The 21722-nt window shown below is 38.4% G+C and overlaps 1 protein-coding gene across 7 annotated transcripts in view; it reads left to right on the plus strand.

Moving 5' to 3' along the window:
* The first annotated feature begins 265 nt into the window (after positions 1-265).
* Positions 266-21722, plus strand: part of FAM172A (family with sequence similarity 172 member A) — a 245509-nt gene continuing 224052 nt past the window's right edge. For 2 of the 7 annotated variants that reach the window (XM_041489479.1, XM_041489480.1), the window contains exons 1-4: positions 276-353; positions 17037-17085; positions 19298-19333; positions 21140-21265. In XM_041489479.1, coding sequence (XP_041345413.1) covers positions 21208-21265 — 58 coding nt within the window. In that variant the 5' untranslated portion in view covers positions 276-353; positions 17037-17085; positions 19298-19333; positions 21140-21207. Of the gene's footprint in view, positions 354-17036; positions 17096-19297; positions 19334-21139; positions 21266-21722 lie in introns of all 7 variants that reach the window. The other 5 variants (XM_041489473.1, XM_041489475.1, XM_041489474.1 and 2 more) reach the window with 5 other exon arrangements.

Genomic DNA, 21722 nt, shown 5'->3' on the forward strand with positions numbered 1-21722 from the left:
TTGAGAGAGATTGAACTGGTTTCCTTCCTTATACCTAACTTTTTACAGTGATGTTACATGAACCAAGCTGCTCAGAACCACATGAGCCAGCTTGTGACAAAATGTGTCTTCCACTTTATGGGTTTTTTTGCATGAAGTTTTTGGCTAAAGTATTAAGTTTGCATGAGTAGGTAACAGACGTTCTTCAGGGCATACCATCATTGGCAAAAGAAGTGTTATAAAAGCAATAGCAATTATGAAGCTAACTGGATACTTTTGATCTTAACAGAGCACTGATTTGGTGACACTGAAGAGCGAGGTGTTAACAATATCTGCTTTCAAAGGAGAAGAAATACCCATAATACAGCAGAAAGGTAGTGCCCTTTTAGTAACTCTTAGTATTTTCTTGGAATCTTTAAGGAGGCAGGGGGTGACAGAGAGTGGCATCATGTTCTATTAGGAATGGCAAAGCAGTCTTATGATAGCATCTTGGATAAAGAATGCCCACAGATTGTTAAAATTAGGTGTTTTGTAACTACGTAGGAAAGACTGAAAAAGCTCTTGTGTAGGGGAAGCTAAAACTTTAACAACTGAGGATAGCGGCTTGGGGTCTGTCGCAGAGTGCAGTCAATATGAAAATGAAGAAAGAATGTCTTTATATGCTCCTCCAGGTTTAGAATTCATTGAGTCTGTTGTTCTGAGTGTTTTAGATATTATTTCACTTTCTTTAAAAAGAAAAAAAAATATTATTTGCTGACCAGAGTATTGGTCTTCACAGGGTAGCTCCAGATAGGAGCCCCAGGTGATGGCTGTTGCTGAAGTCACTGCCAGTACTTACTGCCTGCCTGTCAGCTGGAGGTCTGATGTGCCTGCCACCACTGGTGTTAGTCTAGGCACTCCCCAGCCCACTGCTGTCAGAACATGGTGGGTTAAGACAGATGTAATATTTATTGTGTTTAAGATGACCTGACTTTTTTTCTGCAGTAGGTTAGCGGATGCGGGTAGGTGTAGGAATAAGATGAAAACTTCCAGCAGGCCAACAGTACTGAGCAGCTGGAGGCAGACAAGGGCATCATCATTTCTGACACACAGCACACACTCAGACTGCTCTCTTAGTGAAATACCTTTAATTATTGGAGTTTTCTCACCAGTGCCTGGATTTTGTCTGTCTTCTTGAGATTGCCTTTTCAGTGATTGTAGCCAATTATGGCTGTATTTAAATCTGCAAGTTCATTTGACTATGGTCTTTACTGAATTGCCTTTTATGTACTAGCTAGCAAATGTTTGGGAGAGCTTTTCCTTATAATTACTCAGTGGGGATTTATCTTTTAGAACCTCTTCTTTTAAATTCACAACCTTATTTTTTTTTTCCCTTGAAGACTCAGCACTGACTCTGGAGGTTTTGCCCATTCCAGGCTCTATAGAAAAAGTCCTGAATACAACTCTATTGCTGGTACTTTGAATCTGACCCACTGTTCCTTTGGGGAACAATGTGCTGTCGTGACTGAGGAGTTTTTTAGATTTACAATAGATTACTGGAATTCTTTGAAGTAAAGCTTACATACAAAGAATGAATAGATATCTTTTAAATTTTTTTTCCACAAGCTTACTGAAACAAACAATGGACATGAAAACATCCTCTTATGGAATTTAATACTGCTCTGTGAATTTGTTTGGTTCTTTAGAAGGACTTTTTTTCTCTGTAGAGGTATCATTGTACATATATCTACTTAGCCTGCAGACGAGTTTCACAAATTTGTACTGAGTGGAATTCTCAGATTACAATTTAATGGGTTTAAATTTGTTACTTTTCATGGTTATTTTCTAGCATTTTATTTGCTGTGTGGACTTTAAGAACTTACTGTTTAAGTACTCAGAGCATTCCTTACACTGTTCTCATAATGTGACTGAGTTTTATTGGAAAAAGATTTGCTGTTATATCATCTTTACCTTTCTGCTCAGCTCATTATCAGTTATTTATTAGTACACCGGTTTTGTTAATGATTTTTGTTTTATGCCTGAGTGTTTCTATGAATCAGACTGGGACCAAAAGTTATTTACCTCCAGCTACAGACCCATTCTGTTAAAAAAAGTGCCCAGGGTGCAGTTTCACAGCCTGTTCACATTAGATCCCTGTTGCTGGAATGGGGAGCACTCCTCTCTGCTTCCGGCCCCATCTTTCCAAGCCAAGCAGCAGGTCAGCTGGCTGCACAGTGAGCCAGGTAAAGAAGCACATCCAGCTGATAGAGAAGTAGAGATAAGAAATGCTTTTCATTGCTTCAGCTGGCTCACTGATACGAGTGCTGTCACAAGTAGTAGTGATAGGACACAGGGCAGTGGCTTTAAACTGAAAGAAGGTAAGTTTAGATTAGCTTCTAGGAAGAAATTTTTTACAGCAAGGATGCTGAGACATGAAAGCAGGTTGTCCAGGGAGGCTGTGGATGCCCGATCCCATGATGTGTAAGGCCAGACAAATGTTTTGGGCAAACTGATCTTGTGAAAGGTGATGCTGCCCATGGCAGGTCACTGAACTAGATAAACTACAAGGTGTCTCAAAACCCAAATGCTTTTATGAGTATATAAGAAATGATGTAGGACTGGAGTGGAGAATCTAGAAGTAGGAGAAGGGCTGAAAGTGTGTCGTACAGACTACAGCAGATCATGGGTCTGCATCCTGAGTCACCTTGTACTATGACTGTGGTGAAAGCTTCTCAACCACTTTTCTGAGCAATCTTTCTAGTGAGTTATTTAGTAGTGATACTGCTGGTGAGGCTGGTGGCCTGCTCTGTAGTCTAGTCAAGTCCTCACTGCTTTTAATCCTGTTACACTCTCCTGAAGAGTATTGACCTCCATCTGGATGGAATGTCTCTGGTACTGCAGTTTGTTGAGTGTGTATCCAAAGAGGAAAGATAAACCATGTAAGATTATATTGGGCTAATTTTAGGTGTTTCTGCTATTATGGTTTCTATATTCTTCCAGGTTCTGTTGGCCAACAGAAATTCAGGAGACCAATCTGTGTAAAGCTTGCTATACAGACATTTGACTGTTATAGGTATTGATTTTAAATACATAGGTGAAATAAGTATTGTCTTAGCAAAAACACTATTAGCTGAATCAATATATTTGGTATGGTGGTTAATTTAAGAAACTCTTCTGTCAGCAGGCAGTTTATTCTGTGTCATGGTTTAACCCTAGTTGACTGCTAAGTCCCATACAGCCTGTTAGTCACTCCCTTCCCTTTTCCCTCTGCCCAGTGGAATGGGGAGTGAATTAAGAAAAAAAGGTAAAACTTGTGCATTGAGATAAAAGCAGTATAATAACTGAAATAAAATAAAATACTGCTAACGATAATAGTTGTAATGAAGTGGAGAGAGAAAGGGAAATAAAACTCGAGACAGACAAGTAATGTGCAGTACAGTTGCTTACCACCTGCTGACTGATACCTAGCCCATCACTGATGAGCCACCATCTCCACTTCTGGGTAACTTGCCCAATTTATATACTGGACATGATCTTCTGTCACTTTGGCAAGTTCATGTCACCTGTCCTGGCTGTGCTCCCTCTCAACTTTTTGTGCAGCTCCTCACTAGCAGAGAATGAGACACAGAAAACTCCTGGACTTGGGGTAAGCACTACTTAACAATAGCCAAACCATCCACCGACATTATTGTCATCCTAATTCCAAAACACAGCACCATACCTCTCATCCTGAATCCAAAACTCAGCTACACTAACCCAGCCAAAACCAGGACACTCAGGCAGGCAAATGAAAGAGTTTTCTTTATTGCATGTCTAGAAAGAGAGATGATGATTCAAATAGGAATTAGTTGTACATGTGTCAATGGTACTGCAAGTTAGCCAGTTTTAGTGTTGACTGGAAGTGGGTTCTGAAGCACCAGTGATGTTAGGGCTTATATTTTTTGACGCTTGTGCGTTTAAAGTCGGGCCCATCGCACTATATTTTCCCAGTTTCTGCTTTTTTTAGTGTTGATAATTATCAGTTCGTAATAAGGAATTTTACTATAAATTTGAAGTCAAAGTTTAGGCTAATTTTCTTTTTCTTTTGAAAGGGATATGATGAAAATGTTTTTGATTGTATTGAAATATTCTTGATTGCTCTTAAGTACCCCTAAGCAACTCCAAGATGTAGGTAAAAAGTATGAAGTTTAATAGGAAGATAGCTTTGGAAATTGTGAACTATTTCCCAAGATAGCTAGTCTGGCTTTGTCTGAATTACAAGCTCCATAAGGTTGCCATTTTCCATTTGTGGTATGTCTTTTAAGGTACTTAATTTGAATTCTAGGGACCTTTCAGCAGCAATATACATGTTCTGCTAACCCATAGAGCTTTCTTTGCTGACTGTAGACACAGCTTTATGCAGCGTCTATACTGAAAGCTCCTGGTGGGACATGGCAAAAAGTGGGCACTCTGGTTTCTTGTCATGCCTTGACTGAGGCATATTTTCTCTTAGGAGTAGGCATAGTGGACCCCGCATTGCTCTGTTTGAGGTGTGTGAAGAGAGGTAGTTTATTTTACTTTGGAGCTGTTTTATACTTCTGTGTCTTGGTTTTTGGAGTAATAACTGCTTGTTTGCAAATATGGACAAAGTAATTCCGATTGATCATGTTGTCAGAGTGCCAGGTACTCTCCAGCATGTCTTCAATGCTGTGTTGAAAACCAAACCTAACAAATAATGTAGTGCTTACAATTTCTTTTGAAAGGCTTATAAAGCCTTGAAATGCACGTTTGGGTGGCTGTCATGTTTTGGCATACAATACATGCAAATCTAAGTCTCCTTGTGTAACTTAAGAAGATGGTAAACTAGCTTTGCATCCTTCCTTCTTTTTTTAGGCACAATGTAGCAAATCTTGAAAACATCTTGCTTTTTTTCCTAACAAATGGGCATCTCATTCCTCTTGCAGAATGTGTGTCACAAACCCACCTCAAGAGGGAAAATGTTAAGTGGGCTAGATTTGAATAAATACAGCACCACAGTCAAAAGGAAAACGGAAAGTATTTCAAAGAAAAAATATGTTTACAGGAAGCTTTGGCAGTGAAAGAGCCATTGTATAAAATCATTATTAAAATTTGGTGAAATGAGAGATAAGTACATGTGGTCATGTACACAGTCTGTATGTCGTGAATAATTATCATTGTACTGAAACAGTATCTCCCCACTGAAGCATACGATTCAGTCTTGTGAAATAAAGTCTGAATGAAAAGAGAATTCTGTATCTGTATGTTGGTATCTCCCATGCTGCAGGAGTGTGTTAACATAGCCTACCTGCAAGCCTAGGAGGGAGATTTCATAACAAGCATAGCCATCAAAGCTACTGTTAATGCAAACTTGCATTTGATACATGCTAATCAATAAGTCAAAAATTGGTGGAAGTTTCCTTTTACTTTATTTTAAATGTTTGCATTTCAGAATTGCAGAGTGTGAATTTTGGAAGCATAAACTATTTCCTACCACAGTGATCACTGCTTGAGTCCTTCTTTTGTGCTCTCTATATTTCTTTCTTGGCTATGTGGGCACATCAGGCTGAAAAGTTTTTAGGGAGCAGCTGTATCCCAGTTGTGTCACCTCAGTTGCACCAGGTGAAAATTGATAAATTAAAAGTGTCCTCTTAAAAAAAAAAAAAAAAGGAGGGGGAGGGAAAAGCAAGAAAGGAAGGTAGTTTTGACTCAGATCAAGTCCCTGTTTTGGTTTTGCTCAGATATGATTCCCTGAACTGGTTCTCTGTGCATTGCTACAAACAGTTCTGTCAGCTGAGGGGATAGCATGGGTAGGGGGTGGGACTGCTAAAGTCGTTTTGCAAAGATGTGTTTGTGAATATATCTTTTGATTCTGAGACCTGGGAGCAGGAAGGGTTTTTGTTCTGTATTTGCTCTCTGTGAAGCAGTGGGGTACTTGTTATCTGCCTGGATGAAGTTGAACATAGCAATCCCTTGGCTTGGATTTAACATTTCTCAGTATAAGAAATTGTCCTCAATTTTTAGAAACTTTGAGCATGTTCCGATAATAGCAGCATGAAGACTCCAGGTTATTTCACTCTGTGTTATGTCCACTGTGATAATGAAACTTTTATTTCCATCAAGAAGCAATATGTGCTTAACCACCTTGCTGTGTGAGCTTTCGTATCTGTAGCAAACCCCAGCTAGTATCCTGACTTGTACTTTCTTTATTAAGACTGATTTTTTATTGTCAGTGATTCAGAAACAGACAGTGACATTTTTGGCACACTGTACCATTTGTACTCTGTTGTTGCTCTTTCTAAATAGGTTATATCTCTTGAATTGTAGCATTACATTCATGTGAATCATCCTATCAACTTCACTAACATCAAATAGGTTGCATGTACATTCCTGCAGGAGATCTCTAAGTTCTTGTTCATTATCTTTCAACATAATTCTCTGGGCAATTAAAAATTTTTTAAAAAATTTTGTCTTTGTCTTTTCATTCCTTGTTCTGTTAGTCCTATTATCTTTGTCTCCCTTTCTGCTGAGTACTTAAGTAGTTACAAAAATTAGGGTAGCTGTCTAAGGAATAATTATGAGAGGACTACACCAAAAACCCAGAATCTTGAATTTTTGCCTTTTTGAGGTAGTTGATTGAAGCAGGAATGAAGGAATAGAAATATACAGAGATGGAAAGTCCAAGTCCATAAAGATGTCAACCCTTACCTGCATTTTCTTGAGATGAAAGATAAAACTATTACCTGGTTTGTTTCAGACACTGAATTTTTTGAAGCTAGTAGTGTGTTCATTTTGAGAAGCTCTGATTCTGCCTTTCCAGTAATGTCCAGAGGCAACCTTTTTAAGAACTTTGTTCTAAAAATTCCAGAGAATCATGGTCTTTAGAGATTGCTACTGACAGGGATATAAGAAAGCTTTATTTCTGTGAGAATGTTTGACTATTTAGCTTTCAAAAAAAGGAGCATGGTTTAGATAACATAGTATTTTTAATTTGGTTGATTGTTGTAAATTGCATGTATCTTTTGCAGTACAGGATAGCAGATAAACAGCTTTTAATGTTTTACTTTATGGAAAATGGTGGTAGCTATACCTCCCCCCAAAAAATATACTGTGAGGGTAGTCAAATATGGGAGTGGGGCCCAGAGAAGTTGTGGAATCACTCTTGTTGCACATCTTCAAAACTTGACAAGTGCCTGAGCAGCACATTCTGGTAACACCTTTCAGGGGACCTCCAAAGATATGTATAGATCTATACAAGGTATGCCTTACCATACCATGGTGCTGTGTTGCTGTGCTTTGGTGCTTCGGATTAGGAAGAAGGTAGTTGGTATGGTCTACTTTGTGCCAGGTATCCTCAGTATTGGTGTGTAAGAATCTCCAGCGATTGTACCTGGTACTCTCCTTGTTTGGGCATGCCTGCCAGCACCACAGAACAGCTGATTTGGCTTGTTCTGCCACAGGGCTATGGTGAGGATGTGCACTGTCAGTGGACAACAGGGACTGTGGTCTGAGGAAACCTCTTAATTGGCTATGTCATTTCTGTACTTATTCTGTAATGGCAGGATTAATGAAGCCAGGGGACTGGAACAGTGTGGACAAAGAACTTGGGAAAAAGAAGTTGAGTTGGCAGTGTCTTTGTGAAAGCTCTTGATATGAAGAGACAAATGAGAACTTGGGAAGGGAACAGAATGGCGCTAGAAGCTCTCAAGATAGAATGTGAGGCCAAATAAGACAATAAGCTTGTGAGAGAAAGAGGAGAGGATGATTGAAAGCCACTTAAGCATGGAAAGGGAGGAATTGGGGTTGGGAGAAACATGAGGGTTGTACTTAAAACTCAAGAAGGTTAGACAAAATGCTGAGTGGCTCCTTAATAAGTGAGTAGCTTCATTCAGTGCATTGACAAAGGCAGAAGTGCAGAGGAAAAAAAACATAAGATTATGCCTTCTGTATTGGGTTTGTGCAGCAGGGTTTTAGTAGCAGAGGTCTGCAGGTGTGGCTTTTGTGAGAAGCTGCAAAAACTTCCCACATGTCCATCAGATGCAGTGCCAGCCAGCTCCAAGATGAACCTGATGCTGGTCAAGGCTGTACCCCTGCAACCAATGGAGGTTCACAGAGGGGCAGGATGGTGCCCAGAGGAGCTTCCCAAGACTGTACTGGACAGAAATGTAGATATAGATGATACTACCTTAGAGAAGTAGTTGAGACTAGAGATCACTTCTTTCCTCTTTGTTTTTTTCCCATTTTTTGTATGAGACTGGACTTTAGGTACACAGGTGCTGAACCTTTTTTGTGCAGGCAGTCTTCATTTTGGTATTCCCTGGTACCTGTAGACTTAGCATTGTTTTGGTAGTGTATCTTCAGGTAAGCAAGGCACAAATTTTGGCTTTTTCATGCAGATTGACTCAGAAAGGAATTCCTGAGAACACAAAACAGACCCCAGAGACCATGAGCTCTTAGTTCTTGTTCAACCAGACACTGCTTGTGGTGATTCTCCCATCCCTTCTGGTCATTGCTGTTGTGGGAGATAACTAACTTGTAAATGTATGTGTGCATGCACACACACACATAGACCTTATCTGTATATTTGGTGTGCACTTTTTGCTTTTTCTTATCTTCATAGAATGGTAGATTTGTTGACATTGGCAGGGACTCTGAAAATTGTGTAGTCCAGTCCAAGTACTCAGAAAAGGATTAGCTGGAGCAGATTACTTGTGGCAATGTAAAATAAATTTTAAATATCTCCAAGGACAGAGATTCTGTAACCTGTTTTTATGATCCACTCTAATCATAGAGGAGCAAAGTGAGCTCTCTGTGGATTATGGATAGAATCCTGAAGGTTTGAATATTCCATAAAACAAGATTAGAGCCAAATGAAGTTAAATGTTGATACCAAAAACTGATGTTTTATTTAACAGTAAAAGAAGCAAAGAGAAAGAAAGAGAAAAAGAGTTGAGGAGTGGGAGGACAGGAAGAGTGACAAGGCACATTAAGTAGAAACATATCACCCCTCCATGTGTCTTGATGTCTCATTTATCCTCTGGTCTTCTAGGTTGTGAGGGTCCCCTGCTGACAAAGAACAGAATCCAATGGATTAATAAATGTTTGGGCCAGGTGGGAATGCCCACGTACCTCCCCTGAGAGGGCAAGTTTGACACTCCCTTGCAGGACCGTGTATCAGTTGTATGATTTTGCATCACGTGCAGTGCTCTGGTGCAGGGTCTGGGGGACCATTCAGGGGGCATTAAATGGACGATGACACCCTCTCAGCAGCCCCTGACATGAATGTCCCATAGATGTGGGTTTTCTGACTGAATCATTTTGAGTAATGGAAGATGGGTGTTCGTTGCCTCTGACCAGAGGCTTTTTGCTGTGCACCCAAAACCTCCTCCTCCCTTCTTTGGTGGAGTGGGGTATGTCTGTACAAACCTGGTCTCAGTAGATAAGACAGCTGCTGGGCTTCATCCTCCTGTGGAAGTATTCTCCCGCAGCTCAGACCTAGAAATAGTGTCATTTTTATCTTGAATTACCTTATAGTCTTAGGGCCTCAGCCTAGGGGGCCCATTCAGGATGCGGTGGTCTTTGGTGCAGCTTTGTTGATGCAGCTTCACTACTCAGTTTTAATGGACAAAACTCCATAAAAATGTTTAAGACATAAACTACAGTATTTCAGTCTCTGACACCTGTCTGGGTGCCTGCTCCAGTGTTTGATCCCCATTAGGTTAAGGAAGCTTTTCTTTGTGTTTAAGTGTCCAGTTTGTCCCCATTGTATATTAATATTACCTTCTCACTGAACAACAATGGGAAGACTAGCTCAGAGGTCTTTTGTCTCCTCTGGCATTTAATATATATTGATTATACTCCTCCCATCCACCCTGACTTTTCTCCTTGCTGAGTAGTCCTATTTATCTTAGCCTGTGCTCAGATACCAGATGTTCCAAGCCCTTAACCATTTTTGCAGGCCTTTGCTGGTCTCACTTTGGTATGTCTGTGTTGCACCTGAAGCATCTGGAACCATTACAGTATTCCAAATGTGTTTAGAAGTGCAGAGTAGAGGAAAGGGATCATGTCCCTCCACCTACAGGCAATACTTTTCCTAAAGCAGAATGTTATTGAAGGGATCTTCACTGCTTTGTTTCTTCAGGTCTCATTTTAAACCAGTGGGAAACATTATATATAGCCTAGATATATAGATACATAGTCTGGAAAATATTTCCTATTCTTTATAAAATTTAGATTTTTCCATTTCCAAGCTCTATTAGCTTGAAATAATGCTATGTTTTGTGACGTTTCAGAGACAATAACGGAAAAGTTGTATGCCTTGGAGAGAAGAAATTTCTTCTAGCTGATTTTTGCAAGAGGGAGGAATGTTTTGAAGCACGGTAGTTTTTACATATCAATATAAGTAGGTAGTTGCTTTCTGTTTAGTTTGTACCTTATCCTTGGGATAATTAAACACCTGGCTAGTTAAGACATTCTTTGCCAGAAATATAAAATTAGTATTTCTATGCCGTTCTGGGCTTGGTTTGAAAGCACTTGAGTCTTAAGTTCAAATAATTATCTCTTCTGCTTACACTCTGGGATTCTGTTAGTTTTGATTGTCTCCGAGGACCATGTTCTCTCTCCTCTTCCTTTCCCCCTTTGTTTTACACTTTGTCAGATTTTTTGATCCACCTTCCACATATCTGTGAAGTCTGCTAAACTTCATGTACATCAAGGGAGCATGTATTTTGTCTAGCATTACTGATCTTTTATTCACAATATTTGGGGTTTTGTTGCTGTTTGATGTAGGGCTTTTTTTTTTGTCAAAATATTTTCCATCTGTTTTCCACCTGTTTTTATACAGTAGGATTTAGTAACAAAAGATGGTGAGTCTAAAAGTTTTGGTTTATCTAAGATTTTTTTTTCTTTTTTTCCTTCTTTTCTAGCACAAGGAATTTAAGACAGACGATTTTTGCTTTTTTGCCCTATGTCACATTTTTAAGCTGTTGCAACTGAAATGTTTCTTCCACTTTCATTTTGAAGTAGGTTAAAAATGTAAAATATTAGAGGGCTAGCTGCATTATTGTGTGGATGTTAGCACCATATTTTTCCTTGCTGTTCTGTAGTTGATTTAGTACTTTCCTTTGAAGATTCTTTTTGTCCTGTGTGTATACTGCTAATGTGACTGTGTAGTGCTCAGTACAGCATTCATTTAATTACAGAAAAAAAGAATTCTTGTTTACACAGTGAATAGCACTTTATAGGTAGTGCTATTTTAGCACATATTTTGGAAATTGTCAGTTGTTTGAGAAAATGTTTATATTGCCTACAACATGCTTTTCAGGAGTCCGTTGTGCTCAGTGGGGCTGATGCTGCTTTGTATTTTTCCCATTCAGCACACTGTTTAATGTATCTCTCCTTTTCTTGTATTAATTTTTTTCTTGGTAATCAATATGATCAGCTGCTATAGAGGTTGACATAAAAAAAATTAACATTAGTCCTTATTAAAAATGTATATTGTTCATGACTTTTTAGGGTGAGACATTATCAATCTGATCAAAAGATGTCATAGAGGTAAAATAATTTTAATGCATTCTGTACTCTTTTCCTGTAGTTACAGTTTGTCTATCGATAGACACTGCTGTAGTTACTATATTTTTCAGCTACCATGCTATTTAAATTTCTAAGTTCTGTTTAACAGCAATCAGTGGGGATTTAAAAAATTGAATGGAACAGAGAAACTGGAAAAAACTTACTTTGGGTTAGAATCAAAATTTCTTGGAAATTAGACTCCGTTAAGCTTGTTTAGTTTACCAGAAGAAAGAGATAAGACTTCGCTGTGGTGTCTTAAGCATGTAAGGGAAACATAGAGAGAAAACTCAACGTACAAAGGTGTAGCAATAATTAGTGACTGAAGCCTGAAGCCAAAGTAATTAAAACTGGAAATAAAGTACAAAGGACAGTGACTAACCTTTCAGAAATCACAGCAATGGATGGACTGTTTAGCTCTTAATAACTTGAATTTTGCCACGGATGCCTTTCTGTGAGAACTGCTGTAGTTAAACATAAGTTACTGGTATTAGAGACTGGTAGCTGAAGAAAATAGAGGGCCTCTGTTTAAGGGGAGGTAGTTGATTTTGAGGGACTGTCTATCCTGACACTGTGAACCTTCCAAGAAAAAATGAGGCATTTATAAAGATTTTTTTTTTTGCCAAACTGCATTGTGTCTCCCCATGTCTTTCTCCTCTTGATTTTATCTGTACCTTTGCATTAGGCAGTACTTGGCTGATCTCTGCTTAATCACATTCTGCACTTACAAAAATTAAGGACAGTTTTTCTCCTTAGTAGGGATTCCTTCATACTGGTAGGAAATGCAGTGCTTTCAACAAAATGGACAAAAAATTTTGCAATGTTGGTTTAGAATGACTGAAGTTTCTTTAGCCCATGTCTTTTAGTAGTTACTGCTAGGACAGAGTGTTTAGGCTTAAGGTTAAACCAGTCCTGTAGATACATCTGCTTAGCCTTATTGAAGAAGTTCATCAAACAAGTAGAATTTAATTTCTTCAAGGATTTTGCTTTATAGCATGGAAAGCAAAAGTATGAGTATGTATGGCAAAAGGATTGGGAATTAAAAGAGAGCATTTGGTCCACATTTTTTCCTTCTGGCTTTCAAATCAAAGGTGCAAATAAAATGGCCAGATCATTGTCATAAATTATCATCTGTATTTGTGGACAGCTGTAATTCATCATGCAGGAAGGCTAGGCCAGGAGGAATTGCTTAAGATTCAACAGAGATAGGTGAGAAGTTGTGCTGTGATAATGGTATAATTCCCAAACAGCAAGCAGGCTGTGGTATGATTGGAGGGATGTTGTGCTTAAAAGAAGCTGGGGGGGCTGCCGGATGGCGAACTGAACAATGTGCCCTTGTGTCAATGAAGTCAAACTGATTCTCTGGTATTGGTAGGTGTTGTGTGCTAAGGTGCTGTGTCTTGTTTGTCCCCTGATTTCAAGAGAGATATTTATGAAAAATTGGAGAAGGTCCAGCAGATAGCCACCAGGATGATTTGTATGTTAGAGAAGATGATTAGCATGTCAGAGAACTCAACATTTGGAGAAAAATTCAAGGAAATAGTTTAGATTGGAAAAGACATCTTCAAGTCCATATGTTAACCCAGGTCTGTCAAGTCCCAACCGAAATGATGTTCCTAAATGCCACTTCCAAACATCTTGTAAATATCTCCAGGGATGATGATTCTACCACTACCCCAGGCAGCCTGTTCAGGTGCTTGACAGCCTTTCCAGAGGAGAAATTCTACTAATATCTGATCTAAACCTCCCTCTGTGCACCTTGAGGCCTTTTTCTCTTGTTATTTGTGAGAAAAGCCCAACCCGCACGCTGTTGTAGACAGCAAGAAGCTCTTCCTGAGCTTTCTTTTCTCCAGGTTAAATATGCCCAGCTCTCTTAGGCAATATTCATAATTCTTGTGCTCCAGACCCTTCACCAGCTTCACTGCGTTCCTGTGTACATGTTCTAGCACCTCAGTGGAGAGATAGCTTGGAGAGGTTTCATCAGTCATCCAGTACATAGAAGATAGTTGTGAAAGAGAAGCTGTTTTTTGCTCAGAAGGATGAATAGTGACAGCAGAAATTTAATCTCAGTATGGGGAAAAGGAAGTCCTGGAGTAAGTTTCTGAAAAGCATGGTGGAATCTCCCTCACTAGAGATAATTAAGGCTCATCTTGGCAGCTCCACAGATTACTTGAGCTAAAGCCTTGTTAAAACCTAGTGAAATAAGGTCCAAGAGAAGGTTGGAGACTAGATAATGTCCCAAGACATTCTCCTGCCTAGACTACTCCATGATGCTGCGGTTACAGCTTTTTGTCAGTCTTGGCTCTGGACAGAGATAGCAAGGTTGTAGATCAGGCAGTAGCAAACTGTGTAAATAATGTGGTTACAATTACTGACAGGTACGTGATGGAATATTTTTTTAATATAAATATTGGATTTTTAGTTTTTAAAGCTGAACCAATAAAGAAAATAAAACTTACTTGCATTGCTTTTTTATTTTTGTTCTTTTTAATGTTTCATGAAAGAAAAGGTGTACTGATATGGAAGAAACTTAAAAAGGCAAGGTTGATGCAGTCAGAATTAAAATATCAAGCTATATAAATATTGAGCTAAAGGGAATAATGTATTTATATTATTTGCATTATATGTCATACATGTATATATCTGTGTTGTGGTGCTACGTTATGACAGTCTAGCAGAAGCAAATATGAGGGCTGCAGGTGTTTCACAGGGCTGTTTGCTTTGCTTGCCAGGTAGTTGAAATTAAGCAGTATTTGGTTCAGCTGGCCATATAGCATATGTTGCCTCTCAGGAAGGGGCAGAGCAAAGACAGTTGAGGTACTATATTAGTAAAGCTTGCAGAAATCATAAACATTGGAGAAGCAAGTGTTCTACAGGAACACTAGGGAAGAGCTGTATGGCAGATCTCTTGCGGCAGACGTTGCCACAAAGAAGAGGTATGTGGATTTGGGCTTTTTAGTCTGATTCTGAAATAAGATAACTTGATGATGAACGGATGTCTTCAGTAACCCTGTGTTCTCTTTTCAGTTGTGTATGATGTGATTCTGTATAGTGTCCATCTGTTTTGTATATTTTTGTGTTGTTTACAGTATTTGTATTAGATGCAGAGTAGTCAGGTGAGGTGGTGATATATATTTGCATCTGCACGTTCCAGAAGATGTGGGAGGAAACAGATATGTTGTAGAAAACTGAATGTGTCTCATAACTCTCTTTAACCTCCTTTTTGTGCACCTCTCAGTACAGAGTCTGAGGCAGAATCACAAATGCCTTGCTGTTCATAAAGATCTGGGCTGCAGATGTGTTCTTTTCAGGAGTCTTCAGTTCATGGCAGACAGTCCTTCATAAAGTCATGCTGTTACTGAAGAGCAAAGGAGGAGAGGGGAAAAAAGGAATTATAAAGTACTAGACACATAGGCATATGTCTAGGGTTTTTTAGCAGCTTTTGGTGGTGGCCTGAGCAGAAACCATTTCCCTAGAGTTTTCCAGTTTCTCTCTCTTTCTTTGGTCACACTCTGGAAAATTACTTTGGTGTCTCTTGCAAGAGAAGACTGTATTAATAGTCTTCGAGGTATGCTCTGTCTCCAAATTGTATGGTATATTCTAAGCCCCTGTGGTCTGCCCTGAACCATCATGTATCTGTAATCCCATTGGTCCAAGTGTTCTTCTGCGCCCACTTTGAACTCCCCTCTTAAGATGTGCTAGCAAAATCAGACCCTCTCTTAGCCCTTCTCCCCTCTTGGCCCTTCCATCCCCTAGGCTCTCCTCTCCCCCTCCTTCCCCCTCCCCCTTCCTCCCTTCTCCCTCAATAACCATGCTGTTCCCGGGGATGGGACACCCTATAAACTCTCATCTAATCAGCACCCTCAGAAGCCGTGTGGAGTCTCCTTGCCTGCCTGCTGCTGCCAGCCAACTCACAGCCTAGGGGGCCCTCCGGGGACTCCCCAGGAACCCCCCCTCCCCGAAACGAGCTACAACAGATGTTAGTTCTTTATAAACAATAAATCTTTGGATTTTCTCTCACATCTGTTTGTGAAGGATTCCCTCCAACCTTTTAGAGGAAGGTAATGGTGAAGGCATCTTGAAATTAATATGAGTGTACATTCATCTCAGGTAGTGCTATTGGGAAAGCTAAAGAAGGTTCTTTGAATTTCTTAAAGCAGGAATCCAGGCTTAATTTCCTCCCTGGGAAATGAGAAACACACAAAAAGAAGTTTTCTGCAAACACTTTTACCTTTCAGGCAGTGGGTACAAGACACCTGCAAATTTCTTCTCTGAATAGGATTCTCTGGGCAGCATTCTCCTGCCTTCACCAGAGGGTCACTTTTTCTGTCCCCAGAGTTGATGGCCTGATTCATTAGATAACTGTCTGTTTATCTCAAGAGATGTAGGGTCCTGTACACATAATTATTGATAGTTTGCATATTTAAGAAAGTACTGTATTGTGATGTTGTGGATTAGCCACAGTAGGTGGGCAAGTCCTTCCTCTGACTACTCCTTCAGTCTCCAAACAATGGATGGGGCAAAGAACTCGAAGGGTAAAAGTGAGAAAATTCATAGATTGAGATAAAGACAGTTTTATAGGAGAAGTAAAAGCTGTGCACACCAACAAAGCAAAACAAGGAATTACAATACTCAGCTGTCCTCAGGAAAGCACAGTTTCATTGCGTGTAATGGCAACTTGGGAAGACAAGCACCATCGTTCCACACATTCCCTGTTTCTTCTTTTCCAAGTTTTTATTGCTGAGTGTGTCATCATGTGGTTAGTTGGCAGTCCTGGCTGTGTGCCCTCCCAGGTTCTTGTGCACCCCTGCCTGCCTGCCTGCTGTCAGGGCAGCACATGGAAGCAGGGGAAGCCCTTGACGCTGTGTGAGCACTACTCAGGAGTGTTAGTGATGCTATTTTCAGCACAAATCCAAACCCTACAAGCTACTACAAAGAAAACTGACTCTCCCAGAGAAAACCAGAACAAGTAGTCAAAGCTGTTGCTGCTGCAGATGATAGTTTTGATCTTTGTGTTTGGTTGATACACCATTATATTGTCAATATCACAGAGGATATGTTGAGGTTGTCCTGCCTCTTTCTCTTTTCACCATTTTGACATGGTTTTTTGGTTGTGTTAATATGGATACGCTTATGAAGGTAATTTTTAGCATTTCAAGGAAGTTAAACCAAAATCATTAAAATCTCAATGTATGGAGTTGGGTTGACTCTGCTTGGTGTAATGAGTTGCTGACACATCCTGTTAATGCACGTGGCTCCTAGTCATCTGTTGTTTGAACTTAAGGGGTAAATAAAACTGGAAGGTGGTTGCTGTGCTACTGTATCAAACTTCAGAGCAGACTGCAGTCATGTATGTTATCAGCAAGTTCTACCACCATGTGGTAGTGTACACAGATCTACTGAGATTCAGGACTTTAGGATCGTTGCCAGTTTCTTTGTATTCTAAGTAGTTACATCTGCTCTTCTAGCGTTTGTTAATCCCTTCCTGTGCTTCTTTTCTCTGCCTTTTGCAGTGGTGTAGTGCATGCTCTGGACAGCTAGGTAAATTTTCTTGATATTCTGGTAAGTCTTGGTAAGTCTGTGTTAAATGCATGAGAAATTTTAACTTTAAAGTTAAATTTAAATTTTAACTGCCATTTTAACTTCAGCAGAGCGAGAGAGGCTTTAAAGATATTTAATGGCAATAAGCACATACTACTAAGCGGGTTCTCTGATCCTAAATTTCTGATCTCTAACATAGAATTGCTGTCTTTAGCATGGAGATGCTGTAGCTGCTCATTAACATCATCAAAACTGAGTGCAAGATGCTGTCTCTGAACCTTCTTATACTAGAGGCAGACATTTTCAAAACCGTTCAGTTTGGAGCAGACTGGAAATAATAGCCTTTCAGAGCTGAAGTTGGGTAAACCAATAAGCACTTAAAAATACGGTCTTTTAAGTGAGGAAAAGTGAAGTACAGCCTTAATTGATGCAGTTGTTACTGATGCCATCTGTAGTGCCCTAAAAGTGGGAAAAGATAAAATCTAATTAGAGAGAATATACTGCTAAGATAAATTATTGGATTTTTTTGCTTTATTGAGCCAATACTGATGAGGGACTCGAGGCAAACTGTCACCCAGTCATCTCTTTGAAGAAAAACTGGGTCTTAATCAGTCATCAGCCACATTATGCAGATCTGACCAATACTTGTTCCTAGCTTGCTTGGGATGTCAGTTTACAAAGAGTAGGACTCTCATTCTATTTTAATAAAAATATATAGTTAAGGAGTGCAGTATAAAGAAGTGTTCTGGTAACTCCTCCTCATATTGTGTCCAGCTAAGTCTGAAGGACTTGTGCTGTTTGAAGATGCATGTGTGTTTTCTTCTTATTTCTGTCTTGTTAACACTGCAGTAATTTATAACCTTTATTTGGAGTATTTGTAATATTGACTTAGCTTCAGGTATTTCTAATTTAGCAAAATCACATACTGTGGTTTTTGTCACACTTCTGTCTGCATTTGCACAATGAAGAGTATTTTAAGTATGTTGAAACCTGTGTATGTGTGCCATGTGTACGGATATGATGTGGTGTCATATGGTGTTAGTTTGATTTTAAAAATATGACTGTTATGCCATCACAAGGTCTGTAGTCCAAACATCCAATACCACTTTACGGCCAAGAACATGAAATACATGTATGTTCTCTTATGTGTGCGTTTTTTAAAAATGAATTTATTGACTATTTGTTTTGAGTCTACTAGTTTCTGTAATTACATAAGCAGGCATATAATGAAAATGCAGCCTCATTGGCTCACGTGAAACCATGAAACCAGAATATTTCTGTGTCAAATTATTTTTAATTGTTGCTGGGGATGGAGTTAGAGGCACAGGATATGTATAAGATACTTTGTATCAGAATACCTACATTTTCATGCAAGTAAATATACATAAACTTATCTGCTGTAACTATTTCTTCAGGTGAAATAGTAACTTGTGCTTTAGGAACTATGCTTGCTGTGTGTAGCTAGTTAAAAAAACCACAGAGGTGTTTTCAAAAGACTCATCCAAGTAATTGTATGAATAACATGTCTAAGCATAGCAGTGCAATAACAATAAGGCATTTAAAGTCTGTATTTATTACAAGAAACTTGGTGGCATTTAGGAACTATGTGAAGTCGTCAGTATATGCAGTTGAAGATCTGGGATTTGAAATTAATACCTAGAATAAACTGCAGTTTGAAATTAGTGCCTAGAATAAACTACAGCTCTTGCTTTGCCTCTGTGAAACCACTCAGAATTTCATAATTTTCCAGTGTTTGTTTTTGTATCATCAGTAGTGGATTTGGCACCTCTCTGTCAAAAAACAGAGATCCAACTCTCTCAAGTAATTTCTTCTCTTAGTTAATTAAACAAGTATCAGTGAGGGATTCAAAAAAATCCTGTATTCAAAGAAACAATGCATAACGTACTGTGTACTTGTTCCATCCTCATTATGATATCAAATCCTGCCTCCAGTGGCTGCTGAAACAATTTTTTACTTTGTCAAAAAGAATTGTAAATTCTCTCTCTCAAAGCTTAATTCAGATTTATTTATTTTGGTGCTTTTAGCTTTGCAGTTGAACTGTTACCTACTCAGGGGCAGGGTTTTCATCCAATAAAGGAAGAAGAATGGTATCTATGACAGAGACAAGAATGGCAAAGATTCCTAGTCTCTGCATTGATTTATCTGATCAGGGGACGGGGTCTCGTTTTCCAAGGTAAATCTGTTCATATAGATTTTATGTTTCTTCCCTTAGCTAAGAACAAATATTTGAGGACCTGTATGTATTTTGGTAAGTGCATTAATTTACTTGTACCAAATTATGAATTTTCAAATGTTGTATAGGGAGAACCACTCAATTTCATATGGCTAGAGTAATTTTAATCTGGGCTATTACAAAACACTATCATTGTCATTTTTTAGCACTTTGAATGATTTTAACAGAAATTACTTTCTTTTCTATATGCTTTACTAGAATATGCTGGAATTTATTAGAATATACTGCTATGTAGAATATAGTGCTGCAAATGTACAAACAAGTTGGAAAAGATTTTGTATTTGGTAGTCTTTTTTCAATGGACTGCTTGGAAGCATATGAGGAAAACATTTAATACCATCCATGTGTGGGAATCAACATTTGTAATAATAATTATTAATATTTACATTGACAACATTATAGGCTAGAAAATGCACAGAAAAATCTCAGTGGTTTTGCTGCTATTTTTGTAATTGCTTTTGTTATGATTGGTGACTAAAGGTTTAGACAAAAGATGCACATTTTAACTGAAACATGTCATAATTTATGAAGTACTCAGTATGAACAGACCTTTCCTTTCCAACTCCTTTGAAGTTGTGTCTTTAAAGGACTCTTGTAAAGTGTGTTGCTGTTTCCCATCAGCTTTGTCTGAACAGCCTTTACCAAAGGAAGGTGTCAAAGTCTGCCATAGTTCCAACTCGTAAAATCGATTATTGGACTTCCTAGACCCCCAGGTTTAAAAGACCAAATCACAACAATCCTTCAAACCCTCTCCTTAGTTAATAATTAACACCCCCTTAAATTGCTGTATTACTCCTTTAATAGACAAGAAAATGTTTAATAGGTTTTCTCTATGTAGAATAGAAAAGTAGTCTTTATTATGCTAAATTTATTTTTCTTTTCTGCTGTCTATAGAATGAACTACTGTTACTTAATCATTTTGGGGTTCTTTCTTGCAGGTCTAAGTGTTAGGGAGCCAGTAGTACGGTTGGCGAATCCTGTTACTGTTTTGACAAGTTACAATAGAGTTCATAGAAGCTCATTAATGATAAAGTACATGAGGGAGAAGAATAAAACAAGTTGGTTATGACTGACAGATAAAACAAAGAACCAAAAAAAGATTAAGGGAATAAGAATACAATGCACTGAAGTCTTTTTATTGAGAAGGAAGAAGCAGTTGTGATTTGGTAGTTCACTCCCTTGGTGTCAGACTCAAAATGAAAGAGTTTGTGGATTTGAATGTCTGGTTTGCCTTCTGTGCAGAAGGAGAAATTTGGAAATAGATTTTGTATGTAAAGTGTTGTCTTGAATACACTGAGATTTGTTCTGTAGCCGGACAAATGTAGCTTTATATTTTAATACCTTTACAATACAAATACAGTTCAATACCAGTAATGTATTGTGGAAATCACAGTGGCTTAAAATTGTGTGCTTCATGGACCTTTATTAAACCAAAACTATATAGTGTAGTAATGACAACAAAGTGGAGTTAATCGAGGAAGAAAATCCATAAAGATTGTGGAAGTTCTGTTGATTGTCTTCTGTTTTTCTTGTATCTTCTGTTTTGGACTTGCAGGTGTTGCGCTTCTGTAAAAGGCTTACTGTTTACTGATGCTACGTTAGAATCATGAAAGAAGTAGTTTTGATTAGGTAGAAGTATTTTAGGATTAGGGAGAGGTATTTTCATTCTTGTGAACTTGAATCTTTAACCAAACTTGGTCAGACTTTGAGCTTATAATAATCAGAATTTTTTTTTTTTTGGTGGTGTAAACAGTAGCAGACAAGAGCTGTTGAAGGAGAAGTCAGTAAATTAATTAATTTCCAACTCTTGTTGTTTTTCAGATTGTCCTTTGAATATTAATCTACATTTGCCTCATTATTTCAAAGTTTGTTGATAGTTTGGGTAAACGATGGCTCAGCTCCAGCAAGGAGGTCCAGATGAAAAAGAGAAGACCACTGCATTAAAGGGTATGAGTCTTTTTTGCCTTTTCTTTTACATATATTGACATTTCAGAAATTATTGTTTAGGAAAGGAAAATAATATGGTATAGTTATGAGTTAGAGCTTGGGAATTACAATACTAAAAGAGACTCTTAGTCCACCTGTGCTAATGCTTATGGTGTGTCCATTTATCAGTATTTTCATAAGATGGTATAAAGCATAATGATATATGGTAAGGAGTAACAGAATAAACTATTCATAGTTTAAAATTTTCATAATTGTTCTTTTAGATATTGACTGGCTTTTCTGTTCTTAGTTTTCAGAAGGTTTGATTTAATTTGTGTGATGCTTTTGTTTTATAGTTATACAACCATATTACAGCTTTTAAAAATCTCTTGGACTAGAATGCTAAAAGGGAAGAGGCTTTCAGGACATTGATATCCATATTGGTTTTATAAAGTTTCCTTTGTATGTTTTAAAAAAT

The sequence above is a fragment of the Pyrgilauda ruficollis genome, unplaced genomic scaffold (assembly GCF_017590135.1).
Source record: "Pyrgilauda ruficollis isolate IOZ18807 unplaced genomic scaffold, ASM1759013v1 scaffold94, whole genome shotgun sequence".
Classification (NCBI taxonomy): domain Eukaryota; kingdom Metazoa; phylum Chordata; class Aves; order Passeriformes; family Passeridae; genus Pyrgilauda; species Pyrgilauda ruficollis.